Below are 26,945 nucleotides of genomic sequence, written 5' to 3'. Positions count from 1 at the left end.
AAGGAAGGCTGTGTGGGAATCAAGCACAGCTGCCAGAGTTAGCAGCTGCTGGAGCTACCCTCACCTTAGCTTTTACGGGACCTGGTGGCAGCAGGAGCCCTCATGTCCCTCAGGGGTGACGCAGGAGTTCCCAGATTGTGGACAGAGTGCCCAGAAGCTCGAGAACAGCTCAACGAAGTGGAGCCCAGAAGCTGCTGCCTCGGTGAGCTGCCCTCTGGGCCTGTCTCTTGGGCTCAATTAGGCCAGAAGGCTGAGCACATTTCAAGAGCCACTGCAGGTTATTATCATCAAGTTAACCTGAATTCATTTAATGAAGGGAACAAGAGTTCCTTGACAGATTTTAAGTATTCATTTTCTCTTCTCCCCCCCGCCCCGCCTTATGATTTCTCTGCTACAGTTTAGTTTCTTGCTGCTTTTCTATGGGCAGCAGTCGTGAACCAATGATGTTTATCAAAGGCTTTAAAGTATCAATATTTGACAATGGCATCACCTTTTCCCCCCTCACTCGATGAAGGCCTGTGGGCAGTATCCAGCACATGCAGCCCAAAGCTCAAAGAAAACAACCCCTTGGGTTGTCATGGGGGACAAGTTATTGCTACTGATTAAGTTTTTACAGTTTTGCTTCCCTTTTGAATTCCCTGAGAGGTTATTAAGTTTTTTAGCCACATCTATCAGACTAGGTGATGCGAGGATACAAAGAATTGTAGCTACTAAAAGATTAAAGGTGGAAATGCGTTGGGATATTTTTTTGCTTTTGTTGGACTGTAGGCCGGTAGACGTTGATGAGGAACAATCTGATCCCTCCAAAATTTCTGAAAGATTATGGTGGGGGGGCAGGTAGCACAGAAATCACTACAGTATCATTACATACAGTGTATTTTACTAACATTTGTGTATACCCACTAGGACTAAAATGTACTTTGCTAGGATAGCCCGGGGAGAGCAGAGCAGAACACTGTAGTAGGTACATGTGTTGCAGGAATAGAGGAGAGAGCTCAGTGGAGTGTCCCTTTATCTCCCTGTCTTCTCAGCCTATCTCACTAAGCTTGCACTTGTATACAAGTAATTCTTCAGTCCTACGCTGATTACTGTATGAGTTAGTGTAAAATATTGGTGTACAGTCATACACGTTGTCTAATCCCATTATAAGAGCTGTAAGTATTGTCAGTCTAATCCAGAAGTGTCATTTGCATTTCCTGAGATTTATACTCCATGAACCACAACAGGTTATCTCTGTCTGTCATGCACAGTGTGTTTACAGTGTTATTTCTCCTTTTTTCCTTGATGACAGCAGACATTCAAGGTAAGGAAAGCACAACTTTGGTTGCTAGGGCATGAAAGTACAAAGTATTATACTCCTTGCTATAGCTGGGCATTTCTGATCTACTGCTACAGCTGTGCTCAAGAGCAAATCCAGTGGTCATTTCACTCTTTTTGTTTCTTTACAGTACCGAGACGCCTTTTTGCAGTTCATGGTTGATACAGCAGTGCTTCTGGGTGCAAACGCTTCACGAGCCGAATCTGATATGAAGTCGGTTCTGAGACTGGAAGTTAAAATAGCTGAGGTTGGTAATCTAATGTGGGATTGAAGCTAGCTTTTACAAAAAAAAGTGCAATCATTTTTCAAAATTGAAAGCCATTATATCAACAGCCTTAGCAATAGTGTTTTTGGAAGTAGAAGGAAAGGAGCAGAACCTGATGAAGAAAGAATGAACAGTATTTCTCCCTTAGTTAATTGTTAAACTGATTATTTTATTCTCAGGGGAAAAAACCTTAGCCAAATATTCTTGGTCCTTTAAATTGTTAATATGTCAACCAGGCTCACTGGAGATAAGCCTGGGGGCAGCATGCCGATGTTTGAGAGACAGTGTGCTAGTGAGGTCCTTCAGTCTGCCATCTCAGTGGAGGTAGGAGATGGAGATCCATGCGGCAGCGAAGATGCAACGGTTACTGATGTGTTAAAAACCACAGAAGCACCTGAGAACGGTCACATAGGAATTAGGGCTTCTCCCCCCAACAAGGTGGTGGGATCAATAACCCAGCTGAACTGCATCTACACCAATGCACTGGAAACCATTGTGTGGCTGGAAAACTACGATATAGTTGCAATTATGCAGACATGGTGGGATGACTCACGCAACTGGAGTGCTGCAATGGATGGCTATAAACTCTTCAGAAGGGTTAGGCAACGAAGAAGAGGCAGTGGGGTAGCCCTGTATGTTAGGGAGTGTTTTGACTGTCTAGAGTCAGTCTAGACTGTCTAGAGACTGTCTAGAGTCTTGATGACGGTGACAGTAAGGTTGAGTGTTTATGGGTAAGAATCAGGGGGAAGGCTAACAAGGCAGATATCATGGTGAGAGTCTCTTATAGACCACCCAACCAGGATGAAGAGGCAAATGAAATATTCTATAAGCAGCTGGGAGAAGTCTGACAATCACTAGCCCTTGTTCTCGTGGGGGACTTCAACTTACCAGCTGTCTGCTGGAAATACAGTGCAGCAGAGAGGAAGCAGTCTAGGAGGTTCCTGGAGTGTGTGGAAGATAACTTCCTGACACAGTTGGTGAGTGAGCCAACTAGGGAAGGTGCCCCACTGGACCTGTTGTTTGTGAACAGAGAAGGACTTGTGGGTGATGTGGTGGTTGGAGGCTGTCTTGGGCAGAGTGATCACAAAATGATAGAGTTTTTTGATTCTTGGAGAAGTAAGGAGGGGGGTCAGCAGAACTGCTGCCTTGGACTTCTGGAGAGCGGACTTTGGCCTGTTTAGGGGCCTGGTTGACAGAGTCCCTTGGGAGGCAGTTCTGAAGGGCAAAGGAGTCCAGGAAGGCTGGACATTCTTCAAGAAGGAAATCTTAAAGGTGCAGGAGCAGGCTGTCCCTATGTGCCAAAAGATGAGCCAGCGGGGAAGACGACCGGCCTGGCTGAACAGAGTGCTTTGGCTGGAACTCAGGAAAAAAAGGAGAGTTTATGACCTTTGGAAGAAGGGGCAGGCAACTAAGGAGGACTACAAAGTTGTCATGAGGTTATGCAAGGAGAAAATTAGAAGGGCCAAAGCCCAAGAGACAATAAAAAATGTTTCTATAAATACATTAGCAACAAAAGGAGGGCTAAGGAGAAGCCTTTATTGGATGCGGGGGAAAACATAGTGACGAAGGATGAGGAAAAGGCTGAGGTACTTAATGCCTTCTTTGCCTCAGTCTTTAATAGTAAGACCAGTTGTTCTTGGGGTACCCAGCCCCCTGAGCTGGAAGACAGGGACAGGGAGCAGAATGAAGTCCCCATAATCCAAGGGGAAATGGTTAGTGACCTGCTACACCACTTAGACACACACAAGTCTATAGGGCCAGATGGGATCCACCCAAGGGTACGGAGGGAGCTGGCAGAAGTGCTCACCAAGCCGCTTTCAATCCTTTATCAGTGGTCCTGGCTAACCAAGGAGGCCCAAGTTGACTGGAGGTTAGCAAATGTGACGCCCATCTACAAGAAGGGCTGGAGGAGGATCTGGGGAACTACAGGCCTGTCAGCCTGACCTCGGTGCCAGGGAAGGTTATGGAGCAGATCATCTTGGGTGCCATCATGTGGCATGTACAGGACAAGCAGGTGATCAGGCCAAGTCAGCATGGGTTTATGAAAGGCAGGTCCTCCTTGACTGACCTGATCTCATTCTATGACAAGGTGACCCCCTTAGTGGACAAGGGAAAGGCTGTGGATGTTGTCTACCTAGATATTAGTAAAGCCTTTGACACCGTTTCCCACAGCATTCTCCTGGAGAAACTGGCTGCTCATGGCTTGGGTGGTTGTATTCTTCGCTGGATAGAAAACTGTCTGGATGGTTGGGCCCAAAGAGTGGTGGTGAATGGAGTTAAGTCCAGTTGGCGGCCGGTCACAAGCGGTGTTCTCCAGGGCTCTGTGTTGGGGCCAGTTCTGTTTAATATCTTTATCAGTGATCTGGATGAAGGGATCGAGTGCACCCTCAGCAAGTTTGCAGATGACACCAAGTTGGGCGGGAGTGTTGATCTGCTTGAGGGTAGGAAGGGTCTACAGAGGGACCTGGACAGGCTGGATTGATGGGCCGAGGCCAGTTGTATGGGGTTCAACAAGGCTAAGTGCCAGGTCCTGCACTTGGGTCACAGCAACCCCATGAAATGCTCCAGGCTTGGGGAAGAGTGGCTGGAAAGCTGCCCAGCAGAAAAGGACCTGGGAGTGTTGGTTGACAGCCAGCTGAATATGAGCCAGCAGTGTGCCCAGGTGGCCAAGAAGGCCAATGGCATCCTGGCTTGTATCAGAAATAGTGTGGCCAGCAGGACTAGGGAAGCGATCGTGCCCCTGTACTGGGCACTGGTGAGGCCGCACCTCGAATACTGTGTTCAGTTTTGGGCCCCTCACTACAAGAGAGACATGGAGGTGCTGGAGCGTGTCCAGAGAAGGGCAACGAAGCTGGTGAAGGGTCTGGAGCAGAAGTCTTGTGAGGAGCGGCTGAGGGAACTGGTGTTGTTTAGCCTGGAGAAAAGGAGGCTGAGGGGAGACCTTATCGCTCTCTACAACTCCCTGAAAGGAGGTTGTAGCCAGGTGGGTGTCGGGGTCTTCTCCCAAGTAACAAGTGATAGGACGAGAGGAAATGGCCTCAAGTTGCGCCAGGGGAGGTTTAGACTGGATATTAGGAAATTTTACCTCACTGAAAGTGTTATCAAGCATTGGAACAGGCTGCCCAGGGAAGTGGTGGAGTCCCCATCCCTGGAGGTATTTAAAAGATGTGTAGATGTGGTGCTTAGGGACATGGTTTAGTGGTGGTCTTGGTAGTGTTAAGTTTATGGTTGGACTTGATGATCTTAAAGGTCTTTTCCAACCTATACGATTCTGTGATTCCATGATTCCGTGATTCTGTAATTTTGAGTTTGGGCAGAATTTGAGTCCCTGCTGTGCAGCTATGTTGTGAATACCATGTATTCATGAAGCAGACCGGGCTGATTCTCTGAGGAACAGTCTAAAAGCAGTGCAAGACTGAGGTGGGATATAGGCGCTTGGTAGTGAGAGAGCAGTGCTTACAGTAGCACCACAGTTAGCTCCTGAGCTGCTTTCTTGGGGCACCCTGGGAGAGGGGATGAGAAACTCCGTGAGTTTTAATTTAGGGGACCAACTGAATTTAGTATAGCTAAGCAGATTTAAATCTGGTACATGGTTGTGACCGATTGTACTTGGCACCATTTTTGCCCCTTTTTGGAGTTTAATGCATTAGGACTGTTGCAGGCTGAAGGAGTGTTTCTGCTTCCCCGTATCCCTGTTTCAGTATGGCTACTGCAGGAATCGCTCTACTGGGAGCTGCAAGTCCATTATCATTTCTGCTGCTTCTAAAGCTGGAGAGAAGAGCTAGCCTCAATGTTGGGAAACCAGCCAAAGTTAGGGCTATAAACTTGACACTGGTTTGCAGAACTGCCAGCTGAGCTGAGTACTTCTTCATATCGCCAAGGAAAGAAGCTACCCCCTGTGAAATGCTGGGTCTGCTGTTAACAGAGAAGCCTGTTGCACAGGACAGGTGATGCAGCAGATGACTTTTCCTTGGGTTCTGCTGTTGCAGTCTACAGGAGGAAAGGCAGTGACACTTCTTAATGGTGTGTGTGCAGAATTGAGGGCCATCCACAAGAGTAGTAAATCAGTGTTTCCATGTCTCTGTCGAAAGAGATGAAATTTTGTCAAACCTCTAAATAAAGCCCAATATTCAGCTTCAGTTACTTAGCATGGATGGACTAATGAGCAGTTACTTCACTGTGACCCAGCAGACTTGAAAAACAGGAAATGTTTCTTCTGTTTATCGGTGGTGTGATAAGAAGATTCATTGCTACCTCTGGTAGTTCTAATGCTTTACTTAACGAATGTCTTACAGAGCTTTTATCTGCAAGTATATAGGTGAAGTATATAGGTATACTTTATAAGTATATAGCTATAATACTTTATACCTATACACTTTATACCTTTATACTATATATAAAGTATACCTATATACTTTATAAGTCAAGTATATACCTATATACTTTATAAGTATACCTATACACTTTATAATCCAAAGGTATATAGGTGAAGTTGCCATATAAAATGACATGGATCATGTAACAGCCCTCAGGATCAGTAATGCATACCGTTATGCAACAAGCCATACTTGCTCATGGTTACCTAATTTCCCTTTAGTATTAATAATCCTCCTAAAATATATCCAGATATTAGGCATGAGTCCAGGGACATGGATTGTTGCATAATCCCTAACGAGCACAATGATTTATATAAACATCTTACCGTGATTTCAAAGGAGATAGTCCTGTTTGTTACTTAGGCTTTTACTGTATCCTGTGTTCCTCTGCATTGGTTTTAAATGAACATATATAATGTATATAATGGAGAACTTGTGTGCTCAGGAAGAGATAGCAAGAATAAAGGGAGGATACTTTGGATATAGGAAGGAGTGGAATGCTTTGAGAGAGCTTGTTGTGTAAAAGGAAGATTTCAATTAGGTTTGAATTACTGGAGGAAGAGGGAAAGTTTTGAGAGGAAGGGAGCAAATGGGTTCAAGGAGAGTTTAAAGATTTGTCAGATAAATGAAATTTGCAGAAAGGGAGAAGAAAGTAATTTTTTTTCTGTGTAGCTTGAGCAATAGTAAAACCGCAGACACTGGAGAATTTTGGTTGGAGAACTGCCAGCTGTCTGGTTAGTCTGGCGTCAATCTTGGTCCTCTTCAAAATGCACAGTGTACAGCCTGTTGTGTAGGATTTACCTTAGAGTGGGGCTGGAATTGTTGTGGAATCAGGAATTCTTGTTTCTCTTGAACACTGAGAAAATTTTCAGCTATATCTTGTACTTGGTTTGTTTTTCTATTATGAACCGTACTGCCATCTTGGAATCTGAATGTCCCTTGTCAGTTATAAAAGGACTTGCTTTATATTTAAGATTTCTTTTGCTATGTCCTGGGACTTTTACACTACAGAGGATCCTGAGGTCTGGCTCCTCTGGTCAGCCCGATGAGAGGCGTGGTTGGAGAATGCTTTAATTCATGTCTGGCTTATATACCCAGGTTTCCTGCTATGGAAATCAGGATGGTGGGGTAAAATGAGGAGAAACTTGTGTGTATCTGGCTCTTCACTCAGATGGAGTCAGGCCATAGCAAGAACATGTTCAAATCCAAGACATGAGATGCACTTCCAGCATACCTATCTCAGATTTGACCTTTTAGACCATATAGTTTGGAGCTGGCTTCTACCTGACATGATGGGATGAATAAGTATTAATGGTCTAGGTGTGCTTTTATCTCTTATGAATCAACATGCATTTCCTTAGATAATCAGAGCTAAAATTGGTCTAATATGTTCAAAGAAGACATGCAGCTCATTAAATTCCCCAGTAATGAGTTAAACTGACAATGAATTGTGTTCCATTTCTCCTAGTTAAATGCCATCCTCAGAAAGGGAAGTTAATGCCATGAATGCTTGGAAAACAGGTGGTGAGATATTTCTGCACTGGGATTGTGATGGACAGTACTGATGTAAGAGCAGGTCCCTACAACAGAATCCTTGTTTTGATATTTTTGTGTTTTTTTTTTTTTTTTTTTTTCTTCCCCCAGATCATGATTCCATATGAAAATCGAACAAGTGAGGTGATGTACAATAAAATGAACATATCGGAGCTTAGTGCCATGATTCCACAGGTTGGTTGGGGATAATTGCAAAATTATTCTTTTAACGCCTGACCTATATAACTAAAATTGCCTTTAGTATGCAGAGCAGCATGTTAAAGGAATATCATTAGGAATGCGTATACTCAATTACAATATATGTTCTTTTAAGTACAGTTACGACTTTACTGAGGTTTGAAAACACATGTAATGACAAAGTGCAATAGTTTCTAAATTTTTAATAAGCAAAGCTTTGAAACCATTAGTCTCAAAGGTGCAGCTTATTAAATAAATCATCTATCTTCATAATCTGCTTTAACCAGCCTTCTCTTTGTCATTGCAGTTTGACTGGCTGGGATACATCAAGAAGGTGATTGACACCAGACTCTATCCTGAGCTCAAAGATATAGGTCCTTCAGAAAATGTGATTGTCCGTGTTCCCCAGTACTTCAAAGATTTATTCAGGATACTAGAAAATGAAAGGAAAAAGTAAGGATCCTATGATGGTTTCACCCACACTTATGAGGGGACATCAAATGCTGGGCTTTTCCTGGGTTTTTCAGGTGCTTCAGATATTCTTGGAATCAAGACTCTTGGAATCTCTAAACAAAAGGTCTGTTTGGTTTTGTCGGAATGAGGATATAGATATTAGCTTGTGTGTAGCAGGAGAATTTGCAGTTTCAACACCTTTCTGTTTTCACGGAAAACACAAGTTACAGTAAAGCTGCTCTTTCCAGATGCATTCAGTGTCTTTTGCTTGTATAGGGTCTTGTATCTTGTGAAATCATTTACACCTGTAGAACATAGTTGTAAAATGCAGGTAGCTCAGATTAAACGTAGTAGATGTGCTTTGCACAGGGAAGCAAAACAGCTTTGGGCAGTGTGATGAAAAAGTGTACGTGAAGATGACATCCCATTTTGAAACATCACTATTGATGACATCTAAGTGATTTCTGTGATAATTTGCTCACTGCTGAGGCGTGTTGCTGAACTTTAAAAAAAATATTGTTAGGCTGTTGTCTCCAAAAATCATTCTTTGCTGATTGTACAGTATGGCCACAACTAAATTTACATTTTGGAAAAAAGACTAATTCAGAAGCATTATTCTTATACTGTTGCTCTATGTCTCCAGTGACAGAATGCTTATATTAATTTCTAGTACCTGTAAAAATAACACACAGATAAAAAGAAATAAGATAATGATAAGATAATAAGAAAAATAAAAATGATTGATCTGCCTACAGATTATCAAACATCCTTTCTTTATAAAATTCAGATAAATATTGTTAGTGTGCCACCAATCTTAATCTACTGAAGAAAGTCTTCTGAATGCTTTGGGCTGCCCATGCTTTGTATCTCAAAGTTAGTTATGTCAGTGGGGATAAAGGGGTGATTTAGAGGATGCATATGTAGCCAGACAACAGAGAATTAGTTATTCCCTGTGTAAAAATACACTTACATGCAAATATATTCTGTAACTACAGGGTAAATACCTGGAGACTTTTTCCATTAGGGTCTTATTCAGGGACAATCTGAGTAGTCAAGAGGAGTTTAGCCAGCCTGTGTGTCATGGCAGAGGGAGGCTGGAGTAATGACCAGAAAGAATGGCAATGCCTGTCTTTGGCAGAGCTCGAGACCAGCTTCCTGACCCCCACAGGCCGGAGAGGTGGGCAAAAGCAGTGTCTGATTTCCAGTATATTCATGCTGCATATCTTATAGCTGATAATGGTTTAGGCATTTTCTGCTCAGTCTTACCCTAAGAAATTTGCATCATAAAATGTTAGAAATGGCAAATGGTGCTAAACTCAACCCAAGTGGACTTTAAATTCTTGTACGTAAAATCCATCCAAACAGTCACTGCATGATAAGAAAGATCATGTTTATCTATCAGATGATAATGTACTTAAAATGTCATAGTCTGCTCCAGAAGTAAACTTGTTATCTGGCCTGAGAAAATTAGGAGATCATCTTAATGCAAACTCCTAACAATGAGGTCTTAACATTTCCCTGTAGGGTGAACTCTGAAAGCTTAACAAGGATATAATCTAGTTTTTCATTCTCCATATGATATTTTAAAGGTTAAATTAATGCAAACAACATGAATTTGGTTTGTTACAGTAAATATCTAGACCAGTAAAATTCCTAGTAAAGCATTCCAAAATTTTAGATTTGCTTCAGTGATTAGAACATGAATTAACTTATCATTTCAGGAGGGGCAGTGTCATTAGGAGAAGCAGGTACTTTCACCAAGTCCGTATTCTTTTCAGTTACAAACCTTCTATCCCTAAATGATACTTTTATTCCAACATCTTGTGTGTCCCCTTCCCAGATGAGCACCCTGCTGGCATGGGTACTATTCAAAATGGCACAAAAAGATGGTTCAAGCCCCAGTGATCTGGCAAAGTACTCTGTGAAGTTTGTTTCAGGTGGAGGGAAGAATGGAGTGAAAATTAAGTCTGGCTACAGAAGCAGTTCTCAGTGATGGAGGTGACAAGTCGTATGGACTTACAATCATCGTATTAAAAACTGCTCCCTTGGAGAACCTGCTGAACAATCTTGAATTGTGAAATCACTCACATGGCAATGTTACTAGAAAATAGCACATTGGCAGGGTGTAGAGTAAATTTAGTAGAATAAGGCTGTTATTTACTTGACAACCCTGCTGCATGTAATCAAGTTACTGTGTGGAGCTTGAAATGTGTGCAGCGGTGTGGTTTGTAGGTCTGTCTGAAATTCCTAAGCCAGGGCACTGCTGTGAGTCCAGCCCAGGAGCATGGCTCTCTGTAGCAAGCTGCCCAAGAAGCCGAGTAACTAGCCTGCAGGAGTTTCCATCAGCCCTAGGCTAGTTAGCCTAAGTCATGTCAGGTGTCCAATGCTGAAGTAAGTCACACCTTCTTCGTAAGAAGTCTTCAGGGATTCCTTCAGTTTTTTAGTGTACTGACTAATTTTTAATGGAGTTTATGTCTATTACACGAAGAAGAGGTGTATGTGGAAAACATAGATGTAGCTGTGGTATAAATGAGATAACGGCAGAGCTCCAATACAGCTGTGCCTTGTGATGGGGGAGACGGGACTGTGCTGGCACCAGTTAGGAGCCCCTTATATCCCTTCCCTGTTACCTGTGTGCTGGTGCTTTATGTCTGAGCCATAAATAGGATACAGTAAATTGTGTCCTTGTTGGAGATGTTTGAAGCTGTTGAAGGAAGCAGCTTTATCGTTCTCATGGATATCAGAATGAAAAACTGGTTTTCTTTGCCTTACCCCGTCTTCGCAGTATGGGACAATTAATAGAGAAGTACTCTGTGTAATTCCTGCAGCATAAGAGGAATTTTCTTTAGAGAGGGATGGGGGCACTAGACCTCCTTTCTGGTCTTAGTCTGCCTCTGAAAAATTACAGAGAGAAGTTACAATAATTTGACTTGAACTAGTGCCTCTAGCAAGAGAGGCAGAAGTTTTTCAGTACTTATAATTTGATTCATGACTCAATTCTGAATACAATTTTCAAACAGATCTCAAAATTTGTGAAAGGGATCTTTTTGTTAAAATGTCAATTAATTTTTCCATCTATCTAATATTAAATCTATCCTCTTTAATTGCCATCATGTCTGTTGATTAAAATATTACAAACTCACAGAATTTTACATGAGCAACCTACTTTATTCCCACACAGGGTAGAGAATTCCTTAGTAGATATTCATAAGCACTGGTATGAATTTAACTGTCCCAGCAAACAAGCTCTCTACCACTTCCTTTGTGAGTGTATATCACAATAATGGTCATATTGGTTAAGAGCAAGCCTACACTTCTTACTGTAACAGTCATTTTGAAGTTAAAATTGGGGACTATGTACTGTACTTTTCTGAAAGGTTACAACAAATACTCTGGTCTCATTGAAAGAGCAGAGGGGATGCACTGAAGGCATTGCATAACCAAAAAGTGTCAGTTTTTAAACCAAATGAAGGTGACCAATTGATTTTAAGTTTGTATAGTTAGCCAAAAAGGTAAAATGATCATCCCCAAAATAGGTAAACAAATTCAGATAAAATATGGTTTGGTTTTGTTTTGTTTTGAAAAACAAAATAAAGAACACTACCCCTCAAATAACAACAACAAAACCCCTCAACCTTTCCCCCACCCAGCAAATAAACATACCTCTGGGCTTTGAAGTGAAACCTTCCTGTTGTTTTATGCATTGTATGCATCAGTGGATTCTAGTGTGATTACAATCAGGAATTATTACAATCTCATCAGACAGCTTGGTTTTAGGACATGTCAGCCTTCTTTTCCTTCCCAAATGAAAACAAACCTCAATTAATTGTGGGATATTTCTTGAAACTGACAGCTGCCTTCGTTATGCCTCATACAAAAGTTTTTGAATTCCCATTGATATTCGTGTCCTTGAATAAGTCACCTTTTTGAGATCCATCCTTTACAAATTTCAATCTTTCATTCACCATCAATTTGACAGAGGTTCCCCAACTCAAACATAAGGACAAACACTGCCAGATGAGAACAAGAAGCACACAGAGGGGAGAATTGATTTTTTTTTTTTTGTAGCAATTAAGTACTGAATTGTAACACACAATTGGTTTATGATAGTGGTCCATTTAGCTGAGGTTTTCTACCTAAGACTTTTGATCGAAATTAAATCTTTAAACCTTTTAATCTGTAGGACTTGCATAAATACTGTTTTAGATCCACAGAGTAGTTACTGCAGGAGCATGGATGCTATTCAGCTCTGCTGAAATACCTGAGGCAGATAGTTGTGACGTTTGTGGAATTCAAGTCATTTACAAAATCAATGAGAGCTGAGTGCTTTTAGGGTGCTTCAGTTGCCATTGAGTGAGGAAATTCCACATTGTCAGAAATGTGTTAAGGGGAAAATCTATACTTTCTGGTATTTCATAGGTTGGAATGAATTTTTAATGACCCTAAGCATTATCTTAAAATGGTTTGATCATCTAAGCAGAGCTAACTGTCTCGGCTTTTGTACCATGTACTGTGTACATGTAACATGTACATTATTCATGCTAAAAACCTTTTTCAGGTATGTTTTACGATTATTGTGGGGATTTATGTGTACTATATGATATACCTGTATACTAAAAGAGGGAATATACCCAGTGTGAGAGATGAGGAGGAGTATAAAAGGCAGGACTTATAAATCACAGCACTTCTCTAGTCCCCTGTAGAAGTTGCCACTGGCCACAAAGACTAGTGAGTATCAGGCCTTTGAGGTGACAGCTGGCTTGAGATTGCACCCTCAAGTTTTCCTGTGTGAAATGAATTGACCATATTTCTGACCTATAAGCATATGCAGACTTAACTGATGAGTAAAACACACTTTGCCCAGGCTGTCACGAGTGCACAACTGCCGTGCAGGTTCATGTGAGTATGCACACTTGTGCTAGCTTCAGTTCAGCCGGAGCAGCCCGCAGGGACAGCCAAATCCAGCGGCACTGCAGAGCACCTGCCTTCCCTGGCCACTGACCCCTGTGCCTGACCAGACTAGTCCCCAGTGCGTGTCTCGGCCAGCCTGCAGAGAGTGCACAGCCACCCATCTGCTCTTGGAGCAGTGTCCCACTTGGATGTGTGCACGCTGCTGGAGCCACTGGGTTATCATGTGCTCCGTCACTAATAGAAAATATGTAGCTATAGCTTGCCTTAAACCTCTCCATTCTCACCTCTTTATCACGTCCCCAGCTGAGTGACCAAGAGTGTAAGCTTCCAGCAACAACATATCTTGAGCTGGAGGCTTTGTGTGGGTGGACTTGGTTAGAGGCAAAACTCAAGTTACGGCTCAGGCAAACGCTGCTGTGAAGACAACATGCCCACAAAGTGTGTTTATAACCTGTTATGGTTCAGAGGAGGGGACAGTATGGGATGTGCCCGTGAATGAAGCTAATGGCGTGACACTATAGCACCAGCTACGCTGCTCCACACCTATAGCAACAGGAGATTGCAGAAATGGGATTTTTAGAGATGGAGCAGTTGTTCAGACGGTCTGTAACAGCATCTTCAGTTGCAAGGGAGCAATTTTCCTCCCTATGTGGAGAAGTCTATGGCCTGCCCAAAATGTTACGTATATCCCAGCGCAGAGCAAGCAACATTTGCTTTAGAGCAATGCCTATCCTTGAAAAATATGTCATGTATAAGACAAGATGAGAATAATACATGTAGGCCATTATTGGACTTGTTTTGAGACTGTTTGAAGTTGAATTGCGTATTTCACAATGCACCTTTACCTCATACAGCCACTGCTGAGCATGGAGAAAGCTCGAGCTAGACAAGATAAATCCTCCAGTCAAGTGCTTGAAGTTTTAGAAAAGGGGCATGGATGTCAGGTCTCCTGGGAATTCTAAAGAAGTTCTTCCTGGATCTCTCAGCCTCAGTTCTTATGACATTCTTGTTACTGAGACTTCTCTTTTTTGGTATTGCAATTATCCATCTGCAAAATACGAGTGGTAATACTTTAATAACTCTGTGGGTAGTAAGAACTTTTAAAAACATATTGATTACTTCTAATGAAAGACACAAATATAAGATAATGATAGTATATATGGATGGACCGTTATCTATTCTGTTTCATAGTTACGATTTATGTGCCCTACTAATGAGGAGAGATAACATTCACTTTGATTTACAAAAGAAAAAGCAGTTATTGTCTTATCTCTGGATAGAACTTTTATGCAACTATTATTATGACACAGTTCTTGCCACTTCTATGGAAAATGAAAACTGCCTTTTGAAAAAAGCATTATCTAAAAATGACATATTATGAGATGGACTCGTTACAAATATCCCCCAGAAGATGGTTGTCACGGTGCAATTACATATTAACTGGCTGCAATCATACAGATTCTTCTGTGTAATAGGGATTTATCAATTCGGTCATCACTCATTAATTTTCAAGGTGAAATTTCCGCCATCCAGTTGAAATGTTTGTAGAGATATTTCTGTGAGTGCTTTGTGGTACATCATATGCGTTTAGAAGTCTGATAAAAATATGTCTGATTTAACAGGACTCTTGCCAACTATCTGGTGTGGAGGATGGTTTATTCAAGGTTATTTAACCTCAGTAGACGTTTTCAGTATCGGTGGCTGGAATTTTCTCGGGTAAGTTAGAGTTTTTATAGCATTTACAATGGTACTAGTGTTGACACAATTGATTTCCCTTATAGTTGCTTATACCTTTGCAAAACATGAAATGTTTTCCATGCTGGATAAATTTCTTGAATAGTTTTTTTTTTTGTTGAAAACTCCCTCTAAAACAATTAAGACATACATATTCTTGTATATGACACTAAGGAAAAATGTCTTTTAGATTATGTTAAGGAGTTTTTGAGACCTCCCCTTTAAAAACCTTAGTCTTCTTATGCAGAAACTTGAAAACTGGAAAGTTTCTGAGTTACGTGCCAGGGCTGTGACCTGTGCTATTCCTGCAGGCCAAACCTGTTTGGCCAAAATCTAAGCTTTTGAAAAAACCTACTGTTTACACATGCATGAATATAGCTCTGGTAAAACAAAAGTCCAAGATTTCAGCTTTTCTAAGTTTCCTCAAACCTCTCTCATGCCCTAGTGCCAGCTTTACATGAGCTCTAGCACATCCATACACCAGCCATTTCCACAGAGAAGCTGATCAGGTGCCTTCCAGCTTGGGGTTGCAGAAGCCCCAGAAGATGTTAGTCACTGCCCCAAGCTATGAGAGCAGAGCTAATTATCTATTAAGTAATATGGGCATTTATGTAAACACATATATTTCATTAAGTGAACCCTGAATTATCAGCCACCCTGATAATCTTGTGGGCAGCGTGAAGGCTCTTTAAGGAAACCAAGGTTGAAACTGAAACTGAAACATGCTTTGTCTTGTTTCCAAGCCACTTTAGTTTAGATGGTGAACTTTTTGTTTGCCATTATGAAAATTAGCTGCTTGGTGACATCATGACAACAGGAGGCTGGCATGATGCTGCCAGTGATGTGGTACAGGAGGTGTGGGTGCTCTGTCCTCCCTGGTGAGGCTTGCAGGTGGCTAATTGAAGCACCCATAATGTCTTTCCTTGAGAAGTACTGGAATAGTTCTGAGTTGATCACATATCTAAAAATAAACTCCAATAATGTGATGGAACTACACAGGAAAGGCAGTCTCTTATACTTCTGAAATCATATTCAAATCAGTATTGTTAAAGATGCCATTTTCTTCATGCAAAAATGTGAGAAACGGGCTGTCAGAACCACAGTGACAAGTTTGTAAGCGTGTCCCCTCCTGGGACATTCCTTGCTAGCCAGGTAAAATAGATTGGTGCTGGCCATCAGCCAGTCTGCAGCATAATACTGAGTTATATTGAGTTATATTAGGGCCAGAAAAATTCCTGGAAGGAAACTTTAAGCTTTGGGTACTGTGCGTTTTCATATGGTAACTAGTTGCTGTCAGTTCTCTGGGTACTTTCTCCAGAAGCTTAGGGAGAAATCTAATTCAAGTTGATTCAATGCTTATTAACAATGTCATCAAGGGTTTCATGTAAGTGGTTGTGAAAACTTGAGAACAGCGCAGTAAGGGCAGTGAGTCAGCAGCTCATTCCCATTATCTGCCCCTGGGACCTGGGGATGGAGAGTTAGTTAAGTGCAGTAAACAGCAAGAGCTAATAGTTAATAGCTAAAGTTAAGCACAGTAAGCAGCTCAGGGGAACAGACTTCACAGGTCAGCAGAAAGGACATGAGAAATGGAGTCCATGGCAAAGGCTTTGTTGAACAGATTTGTCCAGTCAGAGCCTGGAGGAATAAAGGCACACAGGTCCTTTGGGATCATAAAAAGGACCCATCAACCTCTTGCCAGGTACGTGAAGAAAACATTGAATGACTACTAAAAAGACATGACCATGAGGTGAATCAGTGTCCCTTAAAGCAGAGGGTATCTTCTATTTCATTCATTCATTAATTCAGTCAACCTCACCCATCATAAGCATAGTATTTTTTTCACCAGATTCTCATTTTCTATTGGTGGCTTTTACATCTTATATGTAGAAATCTTGGAATCAAGACATTTAAACCCTTTGCAAAGAGAGGGAAAAGGACATGATGAAACTTCAGAAAACTCCAGGTTGAGAAATAGGACAAACCTGCTGACTCTAGAGAAAGTGCTTTGATTACCATATCAGCAACTATCAGCAGCTCCTCTGCAGTGGCACTTTAAGTCCTAGCAAATGTGCAGTGGCACCTGGGGAAGAGATCAGTTAATTGTGTTGTGGAGCTCTGAATTGACTGGGAGGGCTTGGAACCTGCTATTTACAGTCACTGTTACTACCTGGAGTACTGTGTTTCAGAGTGGTACATTAATATTAGGAGGACCATTTTGAGGGAGTTCTAGTTGGCTGTTGTAACATAAATATCAATAAACCAGCTGTGAGATATAATCTATTCCTCTCAGCTCTATTTTTATCAGTCTCACAGCCTGTGCTGCCTTTCTGTCCTCCTTACAGTCAAACCTCCCTCAAAATAATGATAATTATTATGTTGTAATAATAATATGTCACAGTCTAAAAGCCAGCTCTGTCTCCTGACTCTTTCTGCAGCTGATGCGTAGTCAGAGCTTTCGGAAGGAATTTCAAGCTCTGATGACTAATGCCATGACTCCCTTTCTTCCTCTGCATCAGGAAAAAGCTCCATTGTGGTTTTGCTTAGACCCTGGAGAGACTTTTTCTTATCTCTTTTTTTCTCTTCTTCTTTTTTCTTTTCTTTTTTTGAGTGCTGTGTTATATATGAGGGTTGAATTTGGAAAAGGACTTTATTTTCAAATTTGGCTCTGTTTAGGAAACTATTACCTTATTATGTATTGGTTTGCCTAATGTGGTTTTCTTACAGAAGCAGTGTTCTCTCTGTCATTGAAAATCTATTAGTGAACACACAGTATTAATAAAAAGCATTTGAAAATGCAGTTCACTGGTGTATTTAAGTATGAGTCATTGATTAAGCTTAATTACAGACAATATGATGGAGAAAATCAATCTTTGAACTACCAAAATATCTGACCTTCAATAGCTGAGGGTTAAGCTACTCTGGAATTTTCCAATGGAATCTTTTCCTTTTGGAAAACAACAAATCCAAACCCTTCAGTTTTGCTAGAAGTTTAATCTTGGACTCGAAGAGAAGACTGGGAAAAGGAAGAGGCTCAGAAACTGCTACATCAGCGCTTAAGAGGCTTGTATAATCTGTGAGAAGCCAAAATCCTATCCCGCCTGACTTGGTCTGCTGTTGACTGTACTCTGCTTTTACACAGCTGACAGGTGTTAACTACTGGACTGGGATTTTGCTTGTTCTCTGTGGAAAAGCTTAAGAAGTTCCTTAAGTGGAAAGGGAACTCTTTGAACCTTGGCAACAATGAAAGTTTCTTAAATCAGCACTGCTATTGCTTACATGGACCCATCTCGTATTTTGTGGTGTGTGCTTTTTTTTTTTAAATGAATTTCTACCTCAATGAGAAAATGTAATGTTAATTGGGTAAGCATCCACAGTAACGACATTCTTCCTGTGAGAAACAGAAACCAGGGTGGCAATGTGCTTCAGCTCTGTTTTGCCTTGTTCATTGGTGTGTTGACCATTCTTGACTATTTTTCTTTTGAAACTCATGTATGGTGGTGCAGGGACACCATCAGAGCCTGGAAGTGTGTATTTAACCACCATTCCTGTAGTAAAATATGCAAGCTGTTCTACCAACATCTTTCTACCACAACATAGAGCGAGATTTTTGGGGGACAAACATGTATTCAGTGTTCTTGACGATTCAAACCTGTTTTGTCCTGAAAATACTCTGTTTGGGAAAGGGACTGAAAGCAACTATTTATTTTACACAGGCTGTGGTAAGAGTAGCTAGGCAGGTAAATGGCAAAAAGGTGTGGACACATACCTACCAATGTTAGACAACATTAGTCAGCACAGATAAGTTCATGGCAGTGGAGGGCTCTGTAGGAGGTGTTTCATAAGGACCGACCTCATTCTCATGAGGATCATCCCCCTAGGCTTCTCACCTAGTCAGTGAAGAGAGAGAAACTTTTTCAGGAGACATCTCAGAGCAGAGATTTTCTAGAGGAAAGCGTCTCCCCCTTAACACAGAAAGACTACCAAGATTAACCTAAAGCTGGCACTTGAGAATGTCTTTAACTAACCCTCTAAGCCTAGCCTCTCTAAGTCATTGCCATTGTACTGTTTCTAAGTTTAAAATCTTACAGCTATTTTGTGGGGTTCAAAAGATTTGTCATAGGACTTGATGAGAATAGAAATAACTGTAAAGTATTGTTATTGTTTCCTTTTGGTAGCTCTTTGACAAATATGCTTTAGACTATACTGTACGTGGATGCAGACTTGTTCTTCTTAACCAGTATGATGTTATGACCTACTACATGCACCTGCCAACAGGTGATCCATGGAACCACAACTTTACTGCCCCAGTGGGAAAAATGTGTGGACCTTGTTGAAAGCGCGCTCCCTTACGTTGTGGGCAAGATGTTTGTGACCACTCATTTTCAAGAAGACAAGAAAGAGATGGTGAGTCCTTTGAGATCTCTGTCTAGAAACGTTTAATTAGTGGCTTCCTCCTCACAAATTGTCTCTGATGTTAGACTGGAGTTTAAAAAGAGATGCGATTCTTAAAAATGCTTTAATTGAATTAAAAGAAAAAAAAAGTCAACGATAGAAAAAATTCAAAGAAATGTCACCTTTCTGTCCATCTGGGCACTGCCCATTCTTTCCATATGCAGCCCTTCAGACAAATATGTAGCTGGATCAAAACCAGGCTGAGCAGCATTAATTTGCGTAAATAAAGACAAGCAGGCTGTGCAGGAAGAGTGGAGGGGGTATCAATGAGAAATGGTTTAGTATAGCTACTGTAACTCTTTATAGCAAAGTTTTTACTGACTAGTTAAAGGCTAGTCAAGATTTCTCTGCTTCAGGGCTACCCTTTTAAAGCTGACTGTGCTATATCTGTAGCCTAAGCAAGAAAAGTGTAACTGATGTCTGGCCCAAATTAAGGGAAGCTTAGAGCCATATACTGAGAGGTTATGTTTGTGATTTGGATTTTTTTTGCTCAACAGTGAAGGAAAGTATTCTTCCACACTGCTGAACCCAGAGAATAGCTTTTAGCTGGATATTCATCCTCATTTTAGAACTTCAAACATAGCTATGTTATCACTTCCCATAATAACATATTCAAATGATTAATTACCCATCACAGTAATTTATGACTTATTTTCAGTTCATATTTTTCCCATAGGGTTTTCCAATATCTGCTTTGCCAACCATTGATTTTCCAACAGTAATAAGTTTAAAATTAACTAATTTAGTCATTGAACTTAGCTCTCAGTGCAGGAGAGGCACAACCATTTAGGAAACGTGAAATAGCATCCTGCACTGGGATCGACAGCTCTATGATAGTCCTGCACAGCCCTGCCCTGGCTCAGTAGCCTGAGTTTGTCTGTTTGACTTTATCTAGTTTGACTGTTTTCTCAGGGAAGGACTTCATTTTAGACCAACACTCTGATTTGGCTTGTCCAAATCTTTCTCAGGTTCTGCATTTCTTTTGCTACTTCCCTTCAGCTGGAGTTTCCCCTCTGAGATCCAGCTTTTCAGTTCCCTGATTCTTGATCAAGTTTGTAATGTGCTATTTGGCAGTTTAGTGGCAAAAATATTTCTGGGATATTAAACAGTGTGACCTCTGCGCAGGATAAGTGGAAAGAGAAGGACTATAAGAAATGTACACTTTATGGAGGGGATGAATGCATTTTCATGTTTGTGTATGTGCGGGAAAATTATCAGAAGCTGATAGAGTATGGTTTTCTGTTGAAATGTGACCTAATTAAAATATTTCTTAGCACGCAAATTTCTTTCAGACCAAATCTTTAAAAAATTATCTGAATTCACAGTAGCATCCATAGTAAGAAACGCATATAAAATTTATAGTGTAGATCACAAGATTCAGACTTATAGTGAACTGCCCATGGAGATTAAAATTAGATGCAGGTGAAATTTATTGCCATCCATTTAGAAGTGTGCTTTTCAAGTTAATAATTTGTGGTGTTATCGTTTTCATTTCACTGTTTTCAGTGAAAACGATGAAATAGAACGATTTTCAGTTCTATTTCTTTTTCTCAAGCAGTAAGAAAGCACTTGAGAAAAGCACTCTTATTTGTACAGATTTTTTTTTCCTGGCTCATGGCATATATCTGTCTATGATAAGCAAATCCTGACTTATGGATAATATGGATTCTTTTTAACCCGTATTTTGTCACTGATGTTTCATACCTTAGATACTTCTCTCCTTTTATCAAGAAAGACATTATTTGTGTCTAAATATAGCACTGTTTCTAACCCAGAGTGCCTGCAGTGTTTCTTACAGCTATGCCTGAGCAATTTCAGTAATAACTTTGATAGCAGGAATAGGTTTCTCCCCCTGCCCCTTGCAGCTGCAGCTGATGCATAAAGCCTAAGCATACACCAGGGCCCAGCTGCAGAGCTTGAGTTTGAACTTGTAACCTCCAAATACAGGGAGTTCACCTCATTAGTGCACTGAGTTAATTGAGTCCGTTCTCTGTCATCAATATCTTTAAGTTACCCTCTTCCCTAGGATGCAGTTTACTGTGAATGTTGACTGTTTAGTCATATTTAATGCTAGACCTGTTCCAGTTGTCCCATATTGTCTCTAAAAATAAAATGTTTTTTGAAAAGGGTAGGAAAAACTGAATAATCAAAGGAGCATTGCTATGTTTTGTCTGGCTCCACCACAAATAAAGAACAGTTCCAGATTAAAATATACATATGCAAAATATACAATCTGATACATAAATGACAATTTAGCTAAAGGCAACGTTACTTTCCAGGGTTTAGTCCCCACTTTTAATGACATTTCAGAGCTACTAGAACAATAGAATAAAATAATATATATCTCTGATACTTGACATTTTCATTATTTTTAAATGTTACATAACTGATAACACAAAGATCCAATAAGTCTTCATGTAATGATTATCTGCCATGCCTTGTGCTATCTCAACTCTGGTTTGGTCTGTGCTAAAGGACTCAGGCAATGGCTGGATCCCCCGAAGTGCCTCACTCTCACAGTATTCTCAGTGGCTACCTGTCATGAGGTTCATCTATTGATATAAATAGAAGCAGCTGATTGCATACACCTTTCTGGTCTGTGCTGCCAGAGAGATGCATAGGCATAAGGACATTTCTGCTCTTTAGACTGATATAATGCATCTCTTAGCCATTAAATTTCTTGGTTTCTGTCATTTCAGGATTTTCTTAGTGTGCATACTCACTAGACACTCCTTTTTTTTTTTTTTTTTTTAACTTGCTTGTGATATGTTTGTGGCTTTGTATAGGTGTCTGAAGAAGCAGCCAAGCTAAAATGGTTGTGAGTTTTCCTAGCTTTGCACAGAGGCAAGCTGTCACTGGTGGTTCAAGACCACAGAAGCAGTTAAGGCTGCTCAGTGTTGTGAGCCATGGCCTCTATCCCTGCAGCAAGTAAAGCGTAGGAGTACTTCAGGCTTCTGTACTACAGCTAAATACAGGCTAAATATTTGGATACTGCTTTGTATTTGGATCATGATACTGTCAGCCCAGATTCAGTCCTTTGGCAGTATTAATAAGGCGTGTCTCAGTCTGACATAAACCAAACAAGGCTACAGATGTGCTCTCTGCAGAAAAGGCTTTATTTGTGCAAATGCCTTGCGGTTGGCTCCTTCTGCATGGGCTAGTGATCTAGAACCAAAGTGCCAGAAATCTCCCCAAATCACTGCAAATCTCCCCATATTTTTTATGATGTCAAGACAGATTATCTCACAATTGTGACATGAAAGGATCAGCAATGAACAGGTTGTGTGGTACACCTGAAGGAAAAGAAAATGGAAAGAAACTTATTTTCAGAAGAAGTGTCTGAGGACTGGAGAAAGAAGAAATCAGCCTTCAAGAAACAAGAGCAGATACTGTCTGATTTGGAATCATTCATGGTCTAACCAAATCCATCGCTCCTGCATGCACCAAACCTTTTCTTATAATGATTCTGCCATGACATATTTTACTGGGGAGGGGTTTACTAAATGTTTTGCAGATGGAGGAGTTGACTGAAGGAATTCGCTGGGCTTTTATTGACATGTTGGAAAAGGAAAATGACTGGATGGACTCCAAAACAAAAAGAAAAGCTTATGAGAAGGTAACAGATACAAATGTTGAATGGGTAAAATCCTGTTATGGTGAATAGTTGACTTGAGTGAGAACAGAATGTCATGGACTGTACTTGCAGTTCCAGTTACTTACCCATCGTTTTCTTTGTGAAGGGACATGTGCCACATTTGTTTTGCTAGAAGGTGAGCTGTCTGAGCTCCCGCTTCTCTGCTGGCGTTATTTTTGTTACCTTGTTCTTCCTCCCTTGCCTCCGTCTTTCCCCATCTGTCTCTGGCTGATGTGTACTGTGAGCTCATTTCAAATTTGCCAGTACAGTGGCTTTTCTTGACAAGGTCTTCATCTTGATTGGGATGTCAGGGGCACACCCACCTACAAACAGAAAATGGTGTCATTTGATGATGATGTCAAATGGTGTCAATGATGTCAAAACATCTGGGACAGCTGAGGGTGTTTGGTGTGAAGATGGAGGATCCAGCCTAGAAGGGGATACGAGAATAGTCCAGGTCTCGTACCTTCTCCAATGTCATGGTGGGAGGCCTATCTTGAAAGCCATCTTCTAGGAGTGCAATGACCGTCCCAGCTGCACACCTATCTCTCAGTAGAATAATGCCAGTTATGAAGTGTTATGATCAAGGATGGCATTACTGATCCTGATTACTTTCGGATGGAGTGACAATAAAATGCGGGAGGTAAAGGTGAAGGCAGGAGGAGGTACTCAAAGCTCCCTTTTCACTCTATTCCCACATTTACAGCATGTGATACGTGGAAAGGGAGCTTGTCCAAATGCAGAGCTCTGCCCCCAGAGCAGCAGTTGGAAGAGGCATAAACAAAGAAGAGTGGAGGGCAACGTGTAGGACTGTCTCCTTGTTTGTTGAGGCAACGGGGCATCAGTGAATTAGTAAATACCCTCTTTGAATAAACTGACATGCAAGTGCAGCTGAACTGTTCCTGCTTGCTGCACTTGAATAAAAATAACAGTGTTTTGATTTAAAAACAAACACGGACTTCAAAGTTTTTTGGTAATTCTGATGAAAAGGCTGTTGAGACATTTTATCATTGGAAAGTTTTAAATTCCATATACAGCCCATTTACATTTTATACAGCAGTGCTCTTCACAGATGTGCAAATGAAACAGAGCTGCATAAATGCACCAATAAACTCTATAGCAAGAGAACAATAGTGAGATGCCATTTATTTCCTGCTAACCTGATGGTAAATGGACTGCAGTTATTACTTCTTACTGGCTGTTATGCTTGGGTTTTTTACTAGAAATACCCTTAGAAATATAATGATCTGTAATTTAGTGCAAAATAAAAGCAGGAGATTTTTAATTATTTCCTTAATAGAGATATTTCTATATACCTTTACACGCATATGCAAGTCTGATGTTGATTTTTCTAACAAACAATCTGATTAACCATTTTGTTCAAAATTTGCTACCTGCCTTTCAGCAGAGAAACAATACAAGCATTGCCACAAACTAATAAACTCCCTAAAAAGCTCTCCCTTTCCCAATTTAAGGAGAGTTTTGTTCTGAAGGTAGGTTAGATCTTTTGTAGGTAGAGATGCCTGTTTCCCTCTGTTGACACATTTAGGAAGCTTATGGCATTTTGTTACCAGTTTAGGCACCTCATTTAAGTTTCTGAAGTTAATGGGGTGAGTCTGGGCCGAACAATGCATGACAAACTAAATTCAAACAGTACAATAAAAATAATACTACAAACCATAGTACTATGAATAGCAAATGATTTAAATCCATTCTCATTGACTTGAACAACAATTTTATAGTTTACTGACATAAGAACAAGGTCAAGCTGGTAAGACACAAGCGTTACATAATAGCTTAAAAATTACAGCAACAATTATGTGGTAGGACTTGTGACTGTAAGTTTAAGTCCAGATTCACAGGAACAGCTACTTGGCTAGAAGGAAAGTCTAGAGAGATGTTTTGGTAGATTTCCAGACATGGAGTTTGTGCATGTGTATTAAATACTATTTATTGCTAATGATAGATATTGGATTTGTCCTGGGACATTTGGATGGGCATGTTTTCAATTCAAGATATAGATTCATTACATGTACGGTCAGATAATTCACTGGGGAAATCTAAGATTTATAACAAAACAGAACCTTCAAAATCTGTTACTCTGCTCCAATTAAATTTCATCAGCCCACCACATTATGCTGTCACTTTTTTAATACTTACACTTTAATAAAGCAGCACAGACAACAGGAATTTTTGAGTGAGGATTGTTTGGTCGTTCTAAAAAAACCAGTATTACTTTATTATATAGGTCTGCAAAAGTGACATTTCTTCGTCCATAAGTGTCACCCGCATCTGTGAGGATAGTGCAAGTGCTGTGGATTTCAGAATTTAGGAAGGAGCTTAGTTTGTTCTTGAATTGAAGAGCAAGTTCTATAATCCTGGCGGTCTTCTCAGGTTTACTCTTTGTTTTGGACCACTATTAAAATAGAGACTAGTGTTATGACAGTGCACAGTGGGATGCTGAGGGTACCTTCTTTCAGATGAAGGCCAGAAAGGACTCTCTGCTTTGATCTTCTGTATAGGCAAACTGCAGTATTTTAGCCAATTATTGCTAGGCTGAGCCCAATGGCACATAAAACAACTGTTCTAGTTCTCTGTGGTTACTAACACCTCCATGGAAATTTTTTATTAGGGTAGGATATTTTGCTTGGAAATAAATTTCAGTCCTGTGTGAGCATCTTCTGCTTGTTTCTATTTCCAGAACAAAACATGGCACCTGCTTCATTATTAATCTGATATCTTTCTATGATAAGGTCACCTACCTAGTGGATGAAGGGAAGACGGTGGATGTAGTTTTTCTGGATTTTAGTAAGGCTTTTGATACTGTCCCTTACAGCATCCTTCTGGACACCTTGTCCAACTGTGAGATGAGCAGGTACATGGTGTGCTGGGTGAAGAACTGGCCGAACGGCAGGGCTCAAAGGGTTGTAGTGAATGGGGTACATCTGGCTGGCAACTGGTCACCAGTGGTGTTCCTCAGGGCTCAATCCTAGGGCCAGTTCTGTTCAATATTTCTATCAATGATGCATGTGCAGGAGTTGAATGCACCATTAGCAAGTTTGCTGACAATACTAAACTGGGAGGTGCTGTTGACTCTCTGAAGGGACAAGAGGTCTTGCAGGTGGATCTAGATAGGTTGGAGCATTGGGCAGTGATTAATGGGATGAAATTTAACAAGTCCAAAGGCCGTATTCTGCACCTAGGATGGAGTAATGCTGGGCACAAGTATAAATGGGGAGAGGAGTGGCTGGAGAGCAGCCCTGCAGAAAGGGATCTGGGGGGGCTGGTTGACAGAAGGCTCAATACAAGTCAGCAGCGTGCCCTGGCAGCCAAGAGGGCAAACCGCATCCTGGGGTGCATCAAACACAGCGTAACCAGCCGGTCAAAAGAGGTGATTACCCCGCTGTATTCAGTGTTGGTGAGGCCTCACCTGGAGTACTGTGTGTAGTTCTGAGTCCCACCATTTAAGAAGGATGTGAAGGTCCTTGAATGCGTCCAGAGGAGGGCAACAAAGCTGGTGAAAGGGCTGGAAAGCATGTCCTGTGAGGAGCGGCTGAGGACTTTGGGCTTGTCTAGTTTGGAGAAAAGGAGGCTGAGGGGCAACCTCATTGCTCTCCACAGCTTCCTGAGGAGGGGAAGTGGAGAGGGAGGTGCTGATCTCTTCTCCCTGGTATCCAGTGACAGGATGCATGGGAATGGTTCAAAGCTGTGTTAGGGGAGGTTCAGACTTGATATTAGGAAACATTTCTTTACAGACAGGGTGGTCAAACACTGGAACAGGCTTCCTAGAGAGGTGGTTGATGCCCCATGCCTGTCAGGGTTGAAGAGGCATTTGGACAAAATCCTTAATAGCATGCTTTAACTTTTGGTCAGTCCTGAAGTGGTCAGGCAGAGTTGGACTAGATGATCGTGGTAGGTCCCTTCCAGCTGAAATATTCTATATTCTATTCTATTCTTATTATCAATTAAGTAAAGAAAGGAAGTTATTAGTTAGGTGAAGAATGTCTTGGTCTTTTATGTTTTCATCAGTCGCTGTCACATTGTCCCTTACATCAATGCAGAGTAGAACTC

General features: G+C 41.1%; 1 protein-coding gene across 1 annotated transcript in view; it reads left to right on the top strand.

The window, feature by feature from the left end:
• Positions 1-26,945, top strand: part of PHEX (phosphate regulating endopeptidase X-linked) — a 116,285-nt gene that overhangs the window by 31,474 nt on the left and 57,866 nt on the right. The window contains exons 7-12 of the mRNA XM_075521218.1: positions 1,449-1,565; positions 7,604-7,687; positions 7,998-8,143; positions 14,677-14,770; positions 19,064-19,192; positions 22,755-22,856. Of these exons, the coding sequence (XP_075377333.1) occupies positions 1,449-1,565; positions 7,604-7,687; positions 7,998-8,143; positions 14,677-14,770; positions 19,064-19,192; positions 22,755-22,856 (672 nt within the window). The remainder of the gene's footprint in view (positions 1-1,448; positions 1,566-7,603; positions 7,688-7,997; positions 8,144-14,676; positions 14,771-19,063; positions 19,193-22,754; positions 22,857-26,945) is intronic.

Source organism: Mycteria americana, chromosome 1 (genome assembly GCF_035582795.1).
Source record: "Mycteria americana isolate JAX WOST 10 ecotype Jacksonville Zoo and Gardens chromosome 1, USCA_MyAme_1.0, whole genome shotgun sequence".
NCBI classification, from domain to species: Eukaryota; Metazoa; Chordata; class Aves; order Ciconiiformes; family Ciconiidae; genus Mycteria; species Mycteria americana.
Note: the sequence above shows the minus strand (reverse complement) of the source record. Positions and strands in the feature narration are given on the sequence as shown.